This window comes from Alligator sinensis, unplaced genomic scaffold, assembly GCF_000455745.1.
Source record: "Alligator sinensis unplaced genomic scaffold, ASM45574v1 scaffold1248_1, whole genome shotgun sequence".
Lineage (NCBI taxonomy): Eukaryota > Metazoa > Chordata > Crocodylia > Alligatoridae > Alligator > Alligator sinensis.
In genome coordinates, this window is record NW_005842645.1 from 650,451 (window position 1) to 670,530 (window position 20,080).

General features: G+C 40.5%; 1 protein-coding gene across 1 annotated transcript in view; it reads left to right on the top strand.

Annotated features, from left to right (window-relative positions):
* The window catches only part of RBBP8 (RB binding protein 8, endonuclease), a 62,866-nt gene that overhangs the window by 17,731 nt on the left and 25,055 nt on the right, over positions 1-20,080 (top strand). Inside the window, 6 exon segments of the mRNA XM_025215460.1 lie at positions 6,112-6,187; positions 14,346-14,509; positions 16,132-16,239; positions 18,472-18,569; positions 20,010-20,077; positions 20,079-20,080. The exon segment at positions 20,079-20,080 is cut by the window's right edge and continues 52 nt beyond it. Coding sequence (XP_025071245.1) covers positions 6,112-6,187; positions 14,346-14,509; positions 16,132-16,239; positions 18,472-18,569; positions 20,010-20,077; positions 20,079-20,080 — 516 coding nt within the window.

The following is a 20,080-nucleotide window of genomic DNA, read 5'->3' on the forward strand; positions in this document are numbered from 1 at the left end:
GCTGCCTTAGCTAAGTGATCATGCTGGTGGCACAGTGGCAACCAGAAGTCACTACTGTCCCTGTGTTTGGCAGCTGTCCCAGGTGCCTAGCTGTTTGTTATGCCTCTGAAATCCCATTGGCTTGGAAAGTCCAATGATACAGAATTGCTGCATTTTTGCTTCAGTACTCTCTTGGGATGTGGGGGATGGAGTGGATATCTTTAGAAGGGTAACAAGGTTATCTTGCCTGCTTGGTGCAGGGAGCTGGACCCAATGATCTTCAAAGGTCCCTTCTGGCCTTACAATGTATGAATCTATGAAGGATGCTCATTACCACCTGTGTACTCTTCTTTTGACTGTAGCAGAGGATAGCTTAAGGATGTGGCCAGTAGGAGCTAAATCTGTTAATCTTTTTCTACACCACCTTTCTGAAAAAAGCAGGGACAGCTTTGGTCAGGGGATCCTCTGTAGAGTACTGGTTTTCAGCCTGTAGTCCGTGGACCCCTGGGGGTCCACATGCTATGTCTAAGGGGTCCACAAAGGATGACTATGATTGATCAAAAGTATTGATACCAACACTTACAATTCAAAGGAGTCCCTACCTCCATTCAACATTTCCAAAGGGGTCCACATCTCCATTCAACTTTTTTTAGGGATCTACATATGAAAAAAAAGATTGAAAACCACTGCTCTAGATTAGAGGATAGGTTGACAATAGGAAAATTCTAGGCAAGATGGATGGCAAAACTGAAAAAAAGAGCAGACATGAAAGAGTTGTTTGATCCTTGATCTGTATTGCAACTCTGGGTAAAGTATTCCATAGCTGGTTGTCAGCTTTAGCTGAAGTTCATTTTGAAACTGTTTAGTATGACATGTGCTTGGGCAAAATTCTTCCCTACCAAGTTTGTGTCTCCTGCTTTTGTTGCTTGCAACTAGACTACAAAAGTGACTTCCAGGAGCATATACCATATTTACTCAATTATAAGACAAGGTTTTTTTGCCATTCAACATGGGGAAAATCAAGCCTTATCTTATCACGTAAGACTTATGTGAAATCAAAATACATATGGCCAGCCAGCAGAGGGTACCTGAGATCCCCTTAGCATGCAGGGTTCCTGGCCAGCTGGTGCAGAGTCACTCTAAGCTGCTGCTGCCTCCACAGTGTGTGCTGAGTTGGTTCAGTACCCTCTGGCTGGAAACCCTACATGCAGCTCAAAGTGACCCAGCAGGTGCCAGCCAGCGCAACATGCAGTATTTCTAGCCAGCACATGCTGGGTTGCTCTGATCTGCTGCCCCAGCAGTGAGTGCCAGAGCAACTCATCACATCATGGCAGCCTGGCCAGGTTCCTTGCTGTGTGCCAGTTTTCTTCAGCACCTGCTGTTGGGGCAGCAGATCATGGTGACTTAGCACGTGCTGGCCCAGATATCCCTCATGGTGTGGGGATAGTGTCTAACCAGCACCTGCCGGTTCATTTTGAGATGCATGCAAGGAGCCTGGCCAGCACACGCTAAGTTGCCTCAGCACCCACCAGCCAGGCAGCATCTGGAAGTGACCTGATCACCTGCCTGCCAGGTACCCATCATGCTGTGGGGAAAGGCTAACCAAGCATGGAGCAGGCAGGGACCCTGCAGGTGCTGGCTGGCACTCGGGGAGAAAGGACCCGCAGGGCCAGCCATGCTGACGAGGGACCCAGTACTCAGCAAGGAACCCAGCATGCAGCAAGACGCCCAATGCATGGCTAGGCTCCAGGCAGCAGTAGGAAGGTATCCAGCATGCAGTGAGACTCCTAGCAGTGGCAGCAAAGGATCCAGCACATGGCAAGGCTCCCAGCAGTGATAGCAAGGGACCCAGCATGTGGTCAGGCACCCAGCATGTGGTGGTGAGGGACCTGGCAGCGATGATAAGGGACCTAGAACGTGCATACTGGTGGGGGATCCAGCACTCAGTGACCCAGAAGCGGTGATGAGGGACCCTGCATGAGCAGACCAGTGAGGGGTCTAGCACACAGTGAAACTCCAGTCAGCAGCGGCAAGGGAACCAGCACACAGTGAGGCACCTGACAGCAGCAAGGCACCCGGCAGAGGGACAGGTGGAAGGGGTGCATCTGACAGTAGCAGGGAAAGGAGCAAATTACAGGGCCTGATCACCACTGGCTGGCCCAAACTTAAAAGCGTAGAGACCCATGGTAAATTCTGTAGGATGCATGGTGGCAGGGGAAACCCCCATGACAGACCATGTAGAAAAAAGAAGTAGTAGCAGTACAAATGTGAAGATACCAAAAGGAATGAGGTGCAGTTATGGTACAAACTTTAAAATTAAAGTTATAACTTATACTGAAAAAACAAATAATTGTGAGGTGCGAAGGAAGTATAACGTTACTGAAGCAAATGAGCATTGATAGAGACAAAATTAAAAGGAAAACTTGAGAATTCCAAGTCCACATGGAAAACATTTGGGAGTCCAAAACAAGGTCACTTTCCCTCCTTTCTCTTTTCTTAAACATACTAGAAAACTTGCTCAACAGTTTCAGGAATGTCAATCACTGGCAAAGTTCTTCAACTCAAGGCATTAGAAGTAGCAAAAGAATTGAACATTCTCCTTCAAAAATTCAAAGTAAGTAGTGAGTGGTATATCTGAATGATGTGATGTAGTGGCTTAGCTCTGAGCTGAAGAACGTTACTTGCACAAAAATCACCATCAGACTGCAATAAAAAACTTGTTGAAATGCAGCAATACAGCATTGGACTATGCAAAACTCATGATTACCTGCAGAGCCAGGTAGGTAATGCTGATAAGACTTCAGTCTGTTTTTACATGCCAAGCAATGTCACCATCGATGAGGTGCAAAATTCATAATTATAAGAAATACAGGAAAATGAAAAGTTGTGAATTACAGTGATGTTAGAAGTATTGGAAATGAGAGAAAATTGCCACCCTATGTGAATTTTTTTTTTTTTTTTTTTTTTTTTTATGAAAAACTGTGCTAAAATAAAAGCTGCCATTAGGAATAGTGGCCAGATGCCAGGAACAAGGATGGATGTCAAGTGAATTGATGAATGACTGGTTAGATGTTGTGTGGAAACGGAGACCTGGGGCACTGCTAAAGAAAAGAGGAATGTTAGTGTTAGATTCTTTCAGAGGATTTTTAATACTGAATGTGAAAGCAAAAATTCAGTCAGTGAATTGTGATCTTGTAGTCATACCTGCTGGTATGACATCTCAACTCCAACTATTGGATGTTGTAGTGAATAAGCTCTTTAAGGACCATTTGCAGGGTCGGTACTCAGACTGGCTTTTGGCAGGGAACCACATGCCTGGTAGGAAGATTAAGAATCCAACCATAGCACTTCTTTGCCAATGGATTCTCATTTCTTACGGAAAGATATCTTCAGAATCCATTATTAAAGGCTTCAAGAAGTGCTTTACATCCAGTGCCATGGATGGAACTGATGATGATGTTTTGTGGGAAGATGAGGGAGAAGATGAGAACAGTGAAGGGTGTGAGAGTGAGTATGCATGTAAAAGTGACCAGTCCTAAATTGTAGGCTCCAAGGATGGAGCAGCATCCACCAGGTTCTAGACAGAACCTAATATAGATTAAGTTAAGATAATGTTTAAATTGAAGTTAATGTTGAATTTATGACTTAATGGTATTACTATAGTTTTCATGCAGTAGTTCTGTTTATTAAAAAATATATATACCAAAGTAAGATTTTTCTTCACATGGAATCTAAGTACTGGGGGTTGTAACCTGAAATTTGGGATCATCTTATTTTTGAGTAAATATGTTATAACCTGAGCTATATGTAACATACATATAGTTGGCTGACTGAGAAACAGAGAGAGAGCCTTTGCAAGGTAATGTATATTAGAGGGAAACATTTAAACTACATGTGCTAGTATGCATTTTAAAGGTTTCTATGGGTACGGGTCCAGGAGCAGCAGTGGCAGGCTCCCTGGAGCCTCCCCACCCACTGAATTTCCAGCTTTGGATCATTCATAGTGGAAGTAGATGAGGGAGCTTATTTTTTTGGCAGTAATTTTGGGTGATGTCGTGTCATTGTAAGCACGCCCTAAGTTTTAACTGTTGATTCAGAGAAAGGACTTATGTGTGACTGTAGACAGCTCATTAAAGGCATCTGTTCCATGTGCACTTGTGATCAAAAAAGACTAAGATGTAAAAGAAATGCAATTTTGAATTAAACAATGAATATCCTAATGCTTTTATATCAGTGGTGTGTCTTCGTATAGATTCCTGTGTATAATACTGGTAATCCCAGAATGGCAGAATGGGTTCAGGTGACAGTGGTGAGAATGAAATGGGGCATGGAAAAATTCTCATTGAGAGGGATTGGAAAGACCAACGTTTACCTCCTTAAGGAAAATAATAACGGAATAAAATAGAAGTGTATAAATTTATGAATGGCATAATGATCATTAATTGGGATCTTCTGTTCTCTCTGTTTAACAGCAGAAGTTGTTGATTACAAGGACTTAAGATTTTTTTTGTATCAGATATTTATATTATAGAGAATGCGTAGAGTTGTTCTAACTGATGACGGCAGTGTTGTACAAAATATTAAATTGTCCAGGATTTTTCAATTTGTAATTCTTGGAGAGCAGGAAGAGATCTGATTTGGCAGCTCATCCCACATTAGAGTATTGAGGGACTTGTAAACCCTTCACTGTTACTTTTAGGCAAGATGGCAATACTGTGTCCTAGCCATATAACAAAGAGCAAAAAACTTGTATAGAAGAACCCCAAAAGAGGAAAAGAAAGCAACAAGAAAAATAACAGAAGCAAAAAAAAAAAAAAAAAAAAGATAATGGTCTGGAAAATATGGTTGCTGCTGTTCAACCCAGGTTGAGGAAAGACCTGGAAATGAGCTTGAATATATACAAATTTGAAGTTTTTCTGGGAAATGTGGGGAAAAGTAGGAAGGGATGACATCAAAGATGTAAGTCAGGAATGTTGGGCTGAAATGAACCTCATGAGGTCCTACTTAAGGCAGGATCATCCCTGACTAAACCATCCCAGTCAAGTGTCTGTCTAACCTTGTCTTGAAAATTACTAGGAATGGAGATTCTGAAACTTCTCTAGGTATCCTGTTCCAATGCTTGGCCACCCTTAAAGTTTAAAAGTTCTTCCTAATATCCAACCTAAATTTCCTCTGCTGCAGTTTAAGGCCATGACCCTTACACCTGTTCGCAGTGGCCACAGAGAAAAGCCCATCTTCATCCTCTCTATAACTGCCCTTCAGGTACTTGAAGAATTATTAAACCACCCTTAAATCTGCTCTCCTCCACACTACATAACCCTTGTTTTTTCAGTATTTCTTTGAGTCAAGCTTCCCAGGCCTCTAATCACTTTTGTTGCTTTCTGCTGTATTCTTTCCAACCTGTCCACATCCTTCTTGAAGTGTAAGGCCCAAAACTGAACACAGTACTCCAGGTGAGGTCCCACCAATGCTGAACATAATAAAAGAATCATTTCCCTTGCTTTGAAAGTGACACTTCTGTTAATTTAACCCAGCATGCTGTTGGCTGCTTTTTTACAACAAGTGTACACTATTGGCTCATATTCAGCTTATGGTCCACTGTAACCCTGAGGTCCATATAAGCAGTACTGCAGCCTAACTATTAATTTCCCCAGTCTATACTTGTGTATGCAATTGTTCCATCCCAGGTACAGAACTTTACACTTGTTCTTGTTGGCAGACATAGCTGAGTTTTTTCACCATTTCTTTCTACTGTTTTGGGGGGGCAGGGGGTGATTTGTTTTACTTTTCGTGGCCTGCTGCCCTGATGTAGACAATTAAGTCACAGTCTTTTTCACTTGGAAAAAGTAATGTAATGATCTTTGTGATCCAATACTTTCTGGTAGCATTGCTTTTAAAAAAGCAATTGTACACTATACATGACTAATTTATGAATGCTTGGTTTTGAATGGCAGCTGAAAGTGTACTTGGTAGCTGTGTTGGTCTGCTGAAAGTGTAGGAATTTATAGGTTAAAATTGTGTAATGATCTAATCTCTCACCTCCCTTGTCTTGTTAAAGAAAATAACAAAAGTAAATTTCACTGACAAAAGTGAAAAATACTGGGTGTGCTGACTTTTGATTATATATTGCAGTGAATGAAAAAAACAACTTGCATGATGAAAATAAAAAGATATCTGAACAGCTTCAGCAACTGCAAAAGCAGATGGAGTAAGTTTTGGCTCTTCCTTTCTCCCTCTTCTTCCCTTCTCCCCCTAAACATTTAATTCCTGGAAATATAAATGAGTGTTTAACTTCCTCACATTTGAATCATGTCTCTTAATAAATTGTCCAATGATAGTACACTGTCATTCAGAATTAACGGATGAAAGGGAACATCTTCCCAACTCAATATGCAGCATTTTCTGTTATTTTTCACTACATAAATGTATATGCATGGGGAGTAACAGTGACTTAACATTTTTAAATTATCTTGATTTCTATGAATATGCATTATAAATTCATCATCTCCATTATTCACATATACTGCTGTGCACAATCAGGTTGTTCTTTCTTCTTAGTATGAGATTTTAGAAAAGAGATTTCTAAAATTAAATTCTTAGAAGAGAAATTTCAGGAAAGTATTCATTTTGAAAGAGACTCAGACTAAAAATGGGCAACAATTGATCTTTAGCTTGCAAGGTGGTAGCAAAAATATTACGTGTAATATGTACTTATTACACCAAGGTGATGTTGCATGTAAGAGAGAAGTAATATTCCTTCAGGTGCAACAGCACCTAAAATACTTGTTTCAAAATTGGGCACCTAAGGGAGCAATCCTGTGATGACAAGGACATGGATTCTGTGGCTTGGCAGATTTGGATGTTATACAATAACTCTTCTGAAACTGCTGTGGAGGAGAGTTCTGATGACAGTCTGTCTGCTGCCCTCTTGGGCAGAGCAAGAAACTGCTTTCCATAATCCATTTATCATGCACCCCTCACCCTTGCACTTTCAACACGTGAAAACTTTCATGTTTTATTTTTTTGGGTCACACGTCACATTTCTATGTGCCCCTTCTTGACCTGTCTCTGTGTGGTCAGCCCAGCACACCAATCTACTCTGCCCTCCATACCCACCCATGCTGAAATTGTTGGCAATATAATGATTAAAAAATTGCATGCAGTGGTTGGCACGTATACCAGTATTTACTGTAGCAGTGCATGCAGAAGAAGAAAATATCCAATGGAAAGTTGTCAGCTGACGGCTTTATTAAAGCTCTCAGGTTCTACTGTATCTGAGATAGCGGGAGATAAATGATTTCAGGAGGTATTTGCCAGAAACATTTAGCAAACTAAAGGCACTCTAATACATTTGACTTTATAAAAATGACTGCATAATTTTACTAAATTTACAGTATGTTAACACAGACAGCCAGCCCTCCAGGCTATGGAGTAGTAATTTGATTCATAGATGCACGGTCCCTTCCAACCCTACATATCTTCTAGTCCGACCCTCTGCCCGGGGCAGGGGGTGGAGCGTGACCCCAGCTAGGTAATCATCAAGCCTCCTCTTAAAGATCTCCAAGGTAGGAGCCAGCACCACTTCCCTTGGAAGTTGGTTCCAGATCCTAGCCGCCCTGACTGTGAAGTAGTGCCTTCTAATGTCTAGTCTGAACCTACTCTCTAACAGCTTATGGCCGTTATTCCTTGTTACTCTGGGAGGCGCTCAGGGGAACAAGGTATCTTCCATTCCCCGCTGGTCCCCCCCTAGTAAGTTCATAGATGGCCACCAGGTCTCTTCTCAGCCTTCACGAGAGAAGGCTGAACAGGTTAAGATCCTGTAGCCTCTCCTCGTAGGGTCTGCCCTGCTGTCCCCAGATCATGCGAGTGGCCCTCCTTTGGACCCTCTCAATGCTGTCCACATCCCTCCTGAAGTGCGGCGCCCAGAACTGGGTGCAATACTCCAACTACAGCCTTACCAGTGTCGCATAGAGGGGGAGGATCATCTCCTTGGCCCTGCTTGTAATGCATCTGTGGATGCACGACAAGGTGCAGTTAGCCCTACTGACCGTGTCCTCGCATTGGCAGCCCATGTTCACGCTGGAATCGATAATGACTCCAAGATCTCTTTCTGCTACTGTGCTTTCGAGAAGAGTGTTCCCCAGCCTATAGGTATGCTGCTGGTTCCTACTACCCAAGTGCAGCACCTTGCACTTGTCAGTATTGAATCCCATCCTATTTCCATTTGCCCATCCCTGTAACCTGTCACAGGTCCAGCTGTATCCTGTCCCTCCCTTCTAGCGTGCCCACCTCACCCCAAATCTTGGTGTCGTCCGCGAATTTAAACAGGGTGCTTTTCACCCCTCATCCAAGTCGCTAATAAAGAAATTGAACAGTGCAGGCCCAAGGACTGAACCCTGGGGGACTCCACTGCTCACATCCCTCCAGGTCAAATATGACCCTTCCACTACCACTCTGAGAGCAGCCCCTCAGCCAATTTGCTATCCATCTGACTGTGTAGGCATCAATGCCACAGTCACTTTTTAATAAGAATGGGGTGGGAGACAGTGTCAGAGGCCTTCCTGAAGTCCAGAAAGACTACATCCACCGCGACACCTGTGTCCAGTGATTTTTGTGACCTGATCATAGAAGGCAATCAGGTTGGTCTGACAGGACCTGCCCCTAATGAAACCATGCTGGTTGCCCCTGAGCATCATCTGCACTGCTGGCCCTTCACAGATGTGCTCCTTGATAATGTCAAAGAGCTTCCCCAGGATCGATGTAAAACTAACAGCCCTATAGTTGCCTGGGTCCTTCCTCCTCCGTTTTTTGAAGATGGGGACCATATTGGCCCTCTTACAGTCATCCAGCACCTGGCCAGAGCACCATGAGTGCTCGTAAAGCTGTGCCAGGGGCCCCTTGATAACCCCTGCCAATTCCCTCATCACCCTGGGGTGGAGGGCATCTGGACCTGCTGATTTGAACACATCCAGCCCCTCCAGAAGTTCTCTTAACTTGGTCCTCCCTGACCCTAGGCCTGGCAGAGTCTTTCCCGAGTCCGTCCCAAATCTTGGTGGGGGGAGTCCCGGTCCCTGCACAAAAAAAATGGAAGCAAAGAAATTGTTAAAAAAGATTTTTTTTTTTTTTTTTTAGATATTTTTAAAGGATATTTGGAACACATCTAGCAGTTTTCAAGGGAATCCAAGTGGAGTGACTTGGAGCTGTAGGTACTTACATTTTTGTATTGGCCTTAGCACCTGGAATGTGATGATCCATTCATTTGAAAAGGGCTTTATCAGGGTGTAGGTTCTCAGTCCTCAAAAGGCTAGCAGATCTTTCAATGGGGACAGGTAAACTAGATGCTTCATGAAATGCTAAACAAATCCCAGGGGAAAACCATAAAGAGTTATGGGCAAATGGTTTAATAAAGAAGGTAGGGCAAGATGTCTGTCACCTTAGGGTGCCTATACACATACCGATGCACTATAATTACAGCACGTCAGAGCAGACTCAATTAATCGAGTGGTGGTAATTACCACACTTCAGCAGACCCTAATGGGGGCAAAATGCGGCCCGCCAGGCCATTCTGTCTGGGCCGCAGGGCTCAGAGCTGCTTTAATTAAAGCACCCACCCTCAGAGCATGTCTGTAAATGCCTTTTAGGGACTACCTAGTTCATTCCAGCAAACAAGCCAGAGTTTCCAAATATACTAGTCTGCCTTGCTATACCAGCCCATATTAATATTGCTGAATCTTCCACAGTGATCTGGGGACTTTGAGGTATCATGGAGAATAATACCCTTCCTATTAATAGTCTTTGGCTTAGCAGGGCTGTAACAACAGGCATATATAGCTTTTCAGTATTCCATATACAAAATTGTCGATAATCTCCTATGTCCTGCCAAATTTTATGGCATGGGGGCAGCAGCACCATTTTCATAGCAATTAAGAATCTCCATTGCAACAGCCTGCAGTGCTTAATCAGCACCACACTAGCTAGGCATTGACTGGTAGCAATCAGGGATGATAAGCTTCCAGGTGGTAATGACAAGATATTACTACACACTGAGGGGAAAACTCTCCTTTTTCTGAGCAGGGACAAAATCCATACAGATGTATAGGGGAACAGCGTTTGTCTTTCTGAAGTTCTGTCACCACGTCTGAAGTATTCAAAAGTATGTGAAGTCAAGCAAAGTTAATTGTATAACTAATGACAAAGCTTTAAGACTGCAGGATTGTTTTTGATCATGTATTTAAAAAAAAGAAGTATAAATTGCACATTAGGACTAGCCTGTAGGAGTTCAAAGAAATGAATGTGATCTCTTTCAAACTCACTTCAAAGTTAAACCAAGTAAGCCCAACAAGTGATGCTTCTTGTTGATAAAGCTAAGATGAATTTCTGCATTTTTCTATTGTGCTACCTGTTTATTTTCCAGAAGACCTCACTGCTTAATGCAAGCTTAGCTTTTCTTCAAATGTCTTCCCTTTTTTTGAGCTTTGAACTCACATCCTGGTTTCTAAAGATGGGAAAGTAGCTCCAAGTCGTGCTTTCCCTTGAGAGGTCAAAATGATATGTAATGCCAGTGACAACAGCAATCTAAGTTAGTTATCCTTGTCACTGTCTTATCTTTTCTCTCATTTTCTTTTCCCATGTGATAGTAAAAGGTATTCTTAGGAAGTACAAGAGGAGTAAACAAGCTGCTTCTTTACATAGCTCTAAAACAAATGTCATAGAATCATAGGGCTGGAAGGGACCCTGAAGAAGCATCAGGTCCAGCCCCCTGCATGAGCAGAAAAGACATCTGGGGTCAGGTGACCCGGGTCAGGTGACCCCAGCCCGGTGACCATCCAGTCTTCTCTTGAAGACCTCCAGGGTAGGTGATTGTACCACCTCTGGGGGGGAGCTTGTTCCATAGTCTGAACACCCTAGTTGTGAAGAAGTTTTTTCCTAATGTTCAGCCTGAAACTATCTTCCAGGAGTTTGTGGCTGTTGTTTCTAGTTTTTCCCCAGGGCGCCCTGGTGAACAGTTGTTCACTGAGCCCCTGATGTACGCCTCTGATATAGCGTTAAGCCACAGTCAGGTCCCTTCTCAGCCTTCTTTTCTTTAGGGTGAAGAGTCCGAGATCCCTAAGCCTCTCCTCATATGGCTTGCCATGCAAGTCTCTGATCATACGGGTGGGCCCTTCTCTGGACCCCCTCGAGCTTTAGCACATCCTTGTTGAAGTGCAGCGCCCAGAACTGGATGCAATACTCCAGATGCGGCTGCACCAATGTTGAGTAAAGCAGGAGAATCTCCTCTTTTCTTTTGTTTTACTGGAGATGCATCGATTGATGCATGCCAGAGTTTTATTGGCGCTAACGGTTATTGTGTCCCATTGGTGGCTCATATTCGTGCTGGGCTCTATTGTCACCCACAGATCCTTTTCATTTGTAGTGCTGGTCAGGTTAGCATTGCCCAGCCTGTAGGTGTCCTGGGGGTTCTTCCTTCCCAGATGCAGCACTTTGCATTTCTCTACGTTGAACTGCATCTGGTTCCATTCTACCCAACATGCCAGCCTATCTAGATCTGCTTGTATCTGCAGCCTATCTGCGGGTGTGTCCGTGCAACCTCATATCTTGGTGTTGTCCATGAACTTGGCCAATGGGCTTTTCACCCCCTCATCCAGGTCGTTGATGAAAATGTTGAACAGCACTGGGCCAAGTACCGGCCCCTGGGGCATGCCAGTGCCCACATCTCACCAGGGCAACACCGATCCATTGATTTGGAGTGTCTGCATCCTACCCCGTAACCAGTTTCGCACCCACTTGACAGTCCTGCAGTTGAGCCTGATATCTTCAAGTTTTCTGATCGGTACCTCGTGGGATACCAGGTCAAAGGCTTTCTGGAAGTCGAGGTATATGATGTCGGCCCCTGGGGCATGCCAGTGCCCACATCTCACCAGGGCAACACCGATCCATTGATTTGGAGTGTCTGCATCCTACCCCGTAACCAGTTTCGCACCCACTTGACAGTCCTGCAGTTGAGCCTGATATCTTCAAGTTTTCTGATCGGTACCTCGTGGGATACCAGGTCAAAGGCTTTCTGGAAGTCGAGGTATATGATGTCAACCGCTTTTCTCTCATTCAGGTGACAAGTCACCTGATCATAAAAGAAATGAGGTTGGTCAGACAAGACCTGCCCATGATGAAGCCATGCTGGCTGTCACTCAGTATCGTGCCTTCAGCAAGTTTGTCACACACAGCCTCTTTGAATGTTTCTAGGATTTTCCCTGAAATAGAAGTTAAGCTAATTGGCCTGTAGTTTCCCAAGTCCTCACGCTTCCCCTTCTTGAAGATGGGCACAACGTTGGCCCTCTTCCAGTCCTCTGGGATTTCTCCAGAGTCGATGATTTTTTGAAAGACCTTTGCCAGGGGCTCTGTGATTTATTTCAACCAACTCTTGCAGCACTCTTGGGTGGAGTTCATCCGGTCCTCCTGATTTATATGCATCTAATTTCTTTAATTGATTGTACACCAATTCTATGGCAGTGGTGGGAACAGTGTCAATCCCACCCTGTTCGTTCTGTGCCCTACCTGGTGTATTGTTCCCCTTGGTCTTGTGAAAGACCGAGGCAAAGTAGTCATTTAGGAGTTCCGTTTTTTCCTGAGTGGTAGTGACCAGGTATCCTGAGGCATTGAGTAGTTCCCCCACACTCCCATTAGTTTTCCTTTTACTCCCTATGTAGCTAAAGAAGGATTTCTTGTTCTCCTTGATTCTTGTAGCTAGGTTTAGTTTGGTTTCTGCCTTAGCTTGCCTAATCTGGTTTCTACAATTGCAGGCCTTTGTTAAGTAGTCTTCCTTAGAGGCTTTCCCAAGCTTCCATTGTTTGTATACCTCTTTCTTTTTCTGTCGGAGGGCTGCAACTTTCCTGCTTAGCCAAGAGGGTTTTTTGACCCTTCTACTACTTTTTCTTCATAAGGGAATGGACTGTGTCCTTAAGGAACAACCATTCTTCTCATGCTCCCTTTACCTGTGGTTCTTGGTCTCTCAGGGCACTTTCTACCAGTGACCTAAGCTTACTAAAATTTGCATTTTTGAAGACTAAGCTTGGTATCTGTTGAGCTTGGTATCTTGAGCTTGGTATCTGTTTTGTCAGCCTTGGATGGACCATGAACACAATGATTTCATGGTCACTATTGCCTTGGCTACCCTCTAAGTTTAAGTTGGTCACCAGGTCATCCCCTTTGGCCAGGACCAGGTCAAGAAGTACATTGCCTCTGGTTGGCCTGTGCACTTTCTGAGTCAAAAAAAGCTCTTTGGTATATCTTTGAAGTAAAGCTGTCTTCTTGTGATCCCTTACACCTCTTGATACACCAATTTGGGAAAAAGATATATTTTATTTTACATCAGTTTTTTACACATTGCATGTGAGTAGACTCAGAGCAGACGAGGGAGGGGCAAGTGGAACTTGTAGTCAGTGGGTATGTCTATATGAGAGTATACTGCGCAGTTGTTAGTGCGCATTTATTTAGTACTTGTATTAGCAAGGACTAAATAAATGCGCAGTAACCAGAGTTACTGCTCAGTAGCGCCGGTGAACATCTTTTAGGTGACGCTACTGCATAGTAGCTTAACAATACTGAGTAGTAGCATATTAGCACGGTCTGTGCTGTGATGCACTACTGCACAGTATTTTTCAGCTACTGCGCAGTCAGCATCTCATAGAGATGCTTCCAGTAATCTGCATTTTTTTTTTTTTAAATATATATTCAGATTACTTCTCTCTAAAAGATGGCAAAGCTCAGAATACAGGCTTTCTGAAAGGTTCTCAGAAAATTCATAAAAATTACATGAATTCCTCTGTACAGTCAAATCCTATGTTAAGGAATTTTTTTCAAATATTGCTATTAAGTAACTTTAAACCTGCCTGGTAGCATCTGTTATGTGTTACAGCTTTCAATGCTTTGAGGCACACACAAACTGCAATAGCAGATCAGACCCAGTGATCCGTCTATTGTAGTATTTTTTTTTTTTTCATAAAAAACTATAAGTATTCACAGCAGGGGCAAAAAATCATGTAGTAAATTGTTATGGAATAATCTGACCCCAGGAAAATTTTGCTCCTTACCACAATAGCTAGAAGTTGATTTAAGGCTTGAAGAACGAGGGTTTGTATAGTACACGGGCTTGGTGGAGCGAGTCTGAATTTCTTAATAGGTCTGTCTCTTCTAATGCTCTGAAGTCATGATAACTATACTAATTTATATAGTGGTGTTCTGATTGGCAACCTATTCTGAATCTGTTGATTGTGTCATTTTCTTTAACCAATTGATTTTTATAACAGGTGTATCATTAAAGATTTAGCTCTTTATCTTGGTTTTACTTTAGCTTTGAATTCTGTCTTCAGGGGGAGAAAGCAACAAACAATGGATTTGGAGGAAGGGGTCATCCCAGATTCACCAGTTCGCTCTTTTTCACTTTCCATGGCTAATCGTTTGCGAAGAAAGAGAGAAAACAGGCATGTCCGATACACAGAACGTCCAAATTTGGAGCATGCTGAAAACAATAGTGGTAGGAGTTGTGTTCATTTCTTTCTGTAGTGAATTTCTCGATATTTTTTTAAAGGGGAAAGAAAACGAGCAGCATTTAACTTTGTTTTCAAAAGTTGTTTTAATGTTTTATGTTCTAAATCCATAAAACAAATTGGTTATGGACTGAAACAGTTAACCTTTGTTCTAAGGTGAAAAGTAGTTTAGACTAGTAACCAACAAATTGGTGACATTTTAAAATATTGCTTTTCTCTTCAGGACTCCGACAGCTCTGAACCTTATTTCCAGAACTCATTCCAAATCTTGTCTGGATAATCAACAAACTTGCTCTCATACTTGGTATTTTAATATATTGGCTACTTTAATTTATACTTACTTTTTCAAAGGGAATTATTGCAACTGCCAAAATGGTGTATGGGTGTCCATATTTAGGTCTCACTGACATCATGATTGAACTTGTTCAGCTTATGAAATAAACATGTTTTTTATTTTTAACAACTGGTGGCACTGAAATCTCTGCAAGGTGTTCATAGATTTATAGATATTTAAGGCAGGAAGGGACGATAATTATCCAGTCTGGTCTTTGGCGTAACACAGACAAACCATAGTGTTTCACCCAGAAATTCCTGTATCAGATCCACTTGACCATTAACATCTCTCAAAAAAAAAAAAATGCAATCTTGGGTTCAAGATTTAGATTTTGCACATTCCAGTGTTTAGTTATCATAATTTAAAGTCAAAGCTGTATTTGTTTTGTCTTGCACACCATTGCCAGTGAAAAAGATTAGGTAGGCACAATTCTCCCCTAAGTTAACACTTGTGCAGAACAGGTATTATTACTTGTTAGGATCTGTCCAAGGCCCTCAATTTATCATTTAGGCATCTAGTTCCCTGAATTACAGTTTTTTGGAATAACACACAGTGTAAGGTACTTCAGACAGCATTTTATCCTGTGTTTGCTTGCTTGTAGCACCACCTGGTGTACAGCAAAAGAAATTCCATCAGTTAGATCCAGTTATTTCAAGGCTATAACAAACCGGCTATCTAAATCTAGGAATTGCCTAGAACATTTTTCTGTGTTATAGGTATACCCTTTACATTAGATCTATAGAAGTGCAGCCATTTTGATTCATTGAAATTTGATCTAAGATACCATATACATAGAAAATGTAATTTTTTTATCATTAATGCAACAGTTTAAAGCCAATAAGATTTACTGCATATACTGTAGTGATCTGTACGCTAATCTGAATATTGTATTCTAAACACCTCTAGTATGATAATATATTTCTTGTGAAATAAGAATATATCCTGCAAATGAAATGTCTGAACCATGCAACTAGATGTAAATATAAGCTTTTACTACACTTTTCTTTCTACTAGTAAAAATGAAATGTTAATCACAAAGTGTATACTAACTACTGTTACAAGCTTTTGCCATAAGACTGAAAATGATTGATTATTATTTTGCCCTGTAAAAGGCCATGTTTGCAATTCATTCTGCAAATTTAATTTTAACTGCCCTAATAGTTAAAGTAGCAGCCTTTTTCTTTTAGCCAACATCCAGGAATATCTGTATCTAATATTAATTAAGAAGGCAGGTCATGTTTAATTATAGGAATTTTTTTTAATCTCTTTATCTAGAGTTTGGAAAAGTACCATTATCATCTACTCAAATACATAACCATCATGGAGAAGAAATACAAATATTAGCAGCAGACACCTATGATCAAGAATTGTCTCCTATAGCAAGTAAATGCACAACCGGATTTAATTCTATTTATTTCATAATAAAGAAACACTGGAAGTTATGGGTAACCAGTAACTCAAACTCAATTTTTAGTCTTCAATTTAACTAAGGAACCAGGAAAATAAGTGATCTTTAATCACAGAATTACTGTCGAAATACTTGCTAAATAAGTGGGCAAAATGTTCCAGTCTTGGGTCAAGTGGGGGAGCCAGAAACATCTAGTTTCAGTTTTCCTGCATCTGTTTTCCCATATATAAAATAGGAGTTCTATCTTATGTGTTGTGTGAATTACATTTTAGGTCTAAAATTGTTATGAATATTTGAGATGCTTTAGTGCAGATTCTTTCTATTATAGTCACTCAGTACAAAATCAGTATGAGAATTTTTTAACTAAAAGTTTGGGGGCCAATTCTCTTACATACATTAAGCATGGGAGTAGACTTAGGTGCCCAAATGTGATTCTGCTCCACCCTGCTCAGGTCCTTGAAAAATATTTAATGTAAAAGGTATGCAAGTGGTTCCGGTCCCCCTTCTCCTTCTCCTTACTGCTTCTTGTGACCCAGTCTTAAAGGTAAGATGCTGGCATGTTACAAAAGTGGATGTATTAATGGATTTTCAGGGTTGTAGGTTGTAGCCGTGTTGGTCTAAGGACATAGGCAGACAAGGTTCTTTGGGTGAATCTGATACGGATTTGAAGAGGCTGGTATTGCACTTACATGCCTAAGTTCACTTTAGATGTTTAATAGGTGGAATTGAATCTGTCCCAAATGTTTCAGTTTGGTTCCTGCAGTTGTTTGGTTTTTTTTGTTGCTTTTTTTTTGCACAATCATAAGGTGATATATCATTTTTTCCTCTTTACTTCCAATTCTTTAAAAGCTTTACATCATATTTCTTACATAATCTCCAGAAAATTTCTGGTTTTTTGGAGAGGAAAGCGGGGAGTACTTAGCTGTGTATATCACTAGAAGACAGTACTTTTTCAGAAAGTATTCCTGCAAGACTGGGATTTTTTTAATGTTTTCTAGCCAAATAGCTTTTCTATGTATAGGTCTACCCATGGGTTAAATGAGCCATCCTGAAATGCAGAGTTTACTTTTTCAATAAATGTTTACTCTTCACTGTTCAATAGATGCATGTTTGCCATTCAAGTGTTTTATTTCCTTTATTCTACACACAGAAAATTTTGGGGTACAATGCAGAAATCAAAGAGAACTTAATGGCCTCTGCACTTCTTTGTCTTGTTCACTGTTTTCATATTCCCAGGTTATTGTCACAAAGTTCAATACTCTATTTACAAAGTGCGGTCATTTTGGATACTTAAAGGTATTGATTATTTACCACTGTAGTTTGATTGGATTTTTATTACTCTTATATTGTACATTTTATAATTGGATATATCTGACATTTAAGCTTCTAGTAAGACTTAACATTTTTAATTTGTAGAAAAACTCAAATGTCTTTAATTCAATTTATCCAACAAATTACCTCTGAAATAATGAAAACACTATTTTTCATTTTAGAAAAATAGAAATGATGTTATCTCTGTATCTGAAGAGCATTACTGATATACAAAGTTTTATACTTTTTAAATGTGAGCTTTTCACAAGGTGAAAATCATCTTTTAATGGGCTGAGTGAGTTATTGATAAAATTTTGAGGATATAATTTATATGACTGAATTAAATAGGTACATTATGTACAACCTTAAAGACAAACTGAAAAATAATTTTGCATTACTCTCTGCTTTTCTAAGATTATTAAAACATCATTTTAACTCAGTTGTCCCAGTTGCTGATGAGCTGTGTTTACACATATGTGTACTATATTAGAAAAGTTAGTTATCTTAAACTTTTTTTAAAAAACCTATCGTTACATTCTGGTGTACCTGACACCAAAGTATGTACTCTTACCACTAGTCTACCTACCTACCTACCACCATTGTGACATTCATGGTTTAAATGCAAAACCTAAAATTGCAACTTCTGTTTTGATTTTTGGAAGTTACATGCAAGTGAAAGGGTTATCTGTATAATAATGTAGCTTCCCATAGAGAAGGAATCCCTAATTTGACCTTGCCCCATACTTCTTAGCCTACTGCTATCACTTTTAAGGTTTTCAATTTCTTTGCTGAATTTGTTTACTTCTGACTTTTTATAAAGTCTTTGATTAAGAGTAGAATAAATATTGTCATGTAACTATAATTTATTAATTGGGCATCTGTTTCTGTCCATGCAGATAAACAAGGGATAGCAAATTATCCTGTTGCAAAACCATCTTTTAACTTGGCTGCAGTTGTGGCAGAAACAATTGGACTCGCTGTTCAAGAAGAATCTGTAAGTAATGTTCTCAGATTTTCACAAAATGAGTCCTGTAAGGCAACTGTTTGGAGCACTTGACAGGCTGTATAGACTTGACAGAGAAGTATTAAGCTCTAGCTATCCAAAAAGGAAAAGTAATTTTATCTTCCCCTTAAGTATTTTCACTTGAAGATTTTGTATTCTGAATATTCAAAAACACTTTAAATACCATTTTACCTTCGCTTTATCTTTATGGAAATGGCCTAGCATGTAAAACAAATAGGCTGCCCTGTTGCTTCAGGTATTTTTCTAAATGCATTATTTCTCTCCCATGCTCACCTTTTCCAGTTTGAGCAAGAAAATGTGCTAGATTCCTAGCATTTCAACATGTGCCCGGTGTGGTGTAGTGAAGAGAAGAGAGTGGTTTTATGCCAAGTTTCCAGTTTCCCTTATGGCCAAAGCTGTTTGAGACCTAAGCTCTTGTAACTTGGAGTAGCCTCTGGAATGGTCCCTTAAGTACTGTCCCAAGTACTGTCCCCTTGATTTGGCCCATCAAAGAGCCCTTCATGTGTGTCAAAGCTGGGAGCTGTTGGCACAGATTTAGCGTCATGCCACACACAGAATCCCCAGATACAATGGTCAGCCAGATTTCTGCTCCTCTTGCACCAAAAGAGCTGTGTTAAGGAGATGGATCTGGAGATCTGATTCAATTAAATAACCTTAATAGTAAATGCACATCTCATCGTAGCTTAAAAATAGAGGAACAATTGAACTTTCCTGGTTTAATCATTTAAAATTAAATAAGAGATTAATGAAGCATATTAACTATATTAGAGCACCAGTATAAAAATCAAGCTCATTTTTGCAGGGACTGTGGAACAAACTTCTAGAGGAATAAAGGATATTGCTAATCTCACAACTGCAACCTTTTGATTCAAGTGCAGTGTATGCATTTTTCAAGTTTTCTGTCTCAACGCAAACATGCAACAGCGTATATATTTAAAAAGAAACTATAAAATAGGTATTATATATTCCTTGGGGAAGAGATGAGAAAATATCGCAGATGATTCATTGTGACATTTTATTGTAACTTAATGCACTATTATAGGGTGCTTGTATAGTACAGTGAAAATTGAAACAATATTTTTCAAAGGTGTACAACATTTTAAAAATCCTATCGTATGAAAATACATGGATGAAATGTAGTACTTAACGAGTCTTTACAAAAACTTTAAAACATTTTCAGAGCCCATTTAAAAGCAAATAATTAAAAATGTAAAAGCTAGGTGATAAACTGCTAGCTACTTTTCTTTATTTTTTTTATTATTTTTCTTATACTTTTATTTTTTATTTTTCCCTTTGAATGAGAGTTTTTTTTCTTGCAATACATAAGTACATTGTATTTATCATTATTAATTCTACTAAATGTTCTATATTTGCATGGAAATGTAAATTATTTTTTTTATCACATCCAAGGAGTCCCAGCATGTACTGAGCCCTCCTAGCAATAGTAATGCAACAACCTCCGTGCCTCTAAGCCGTCAGCA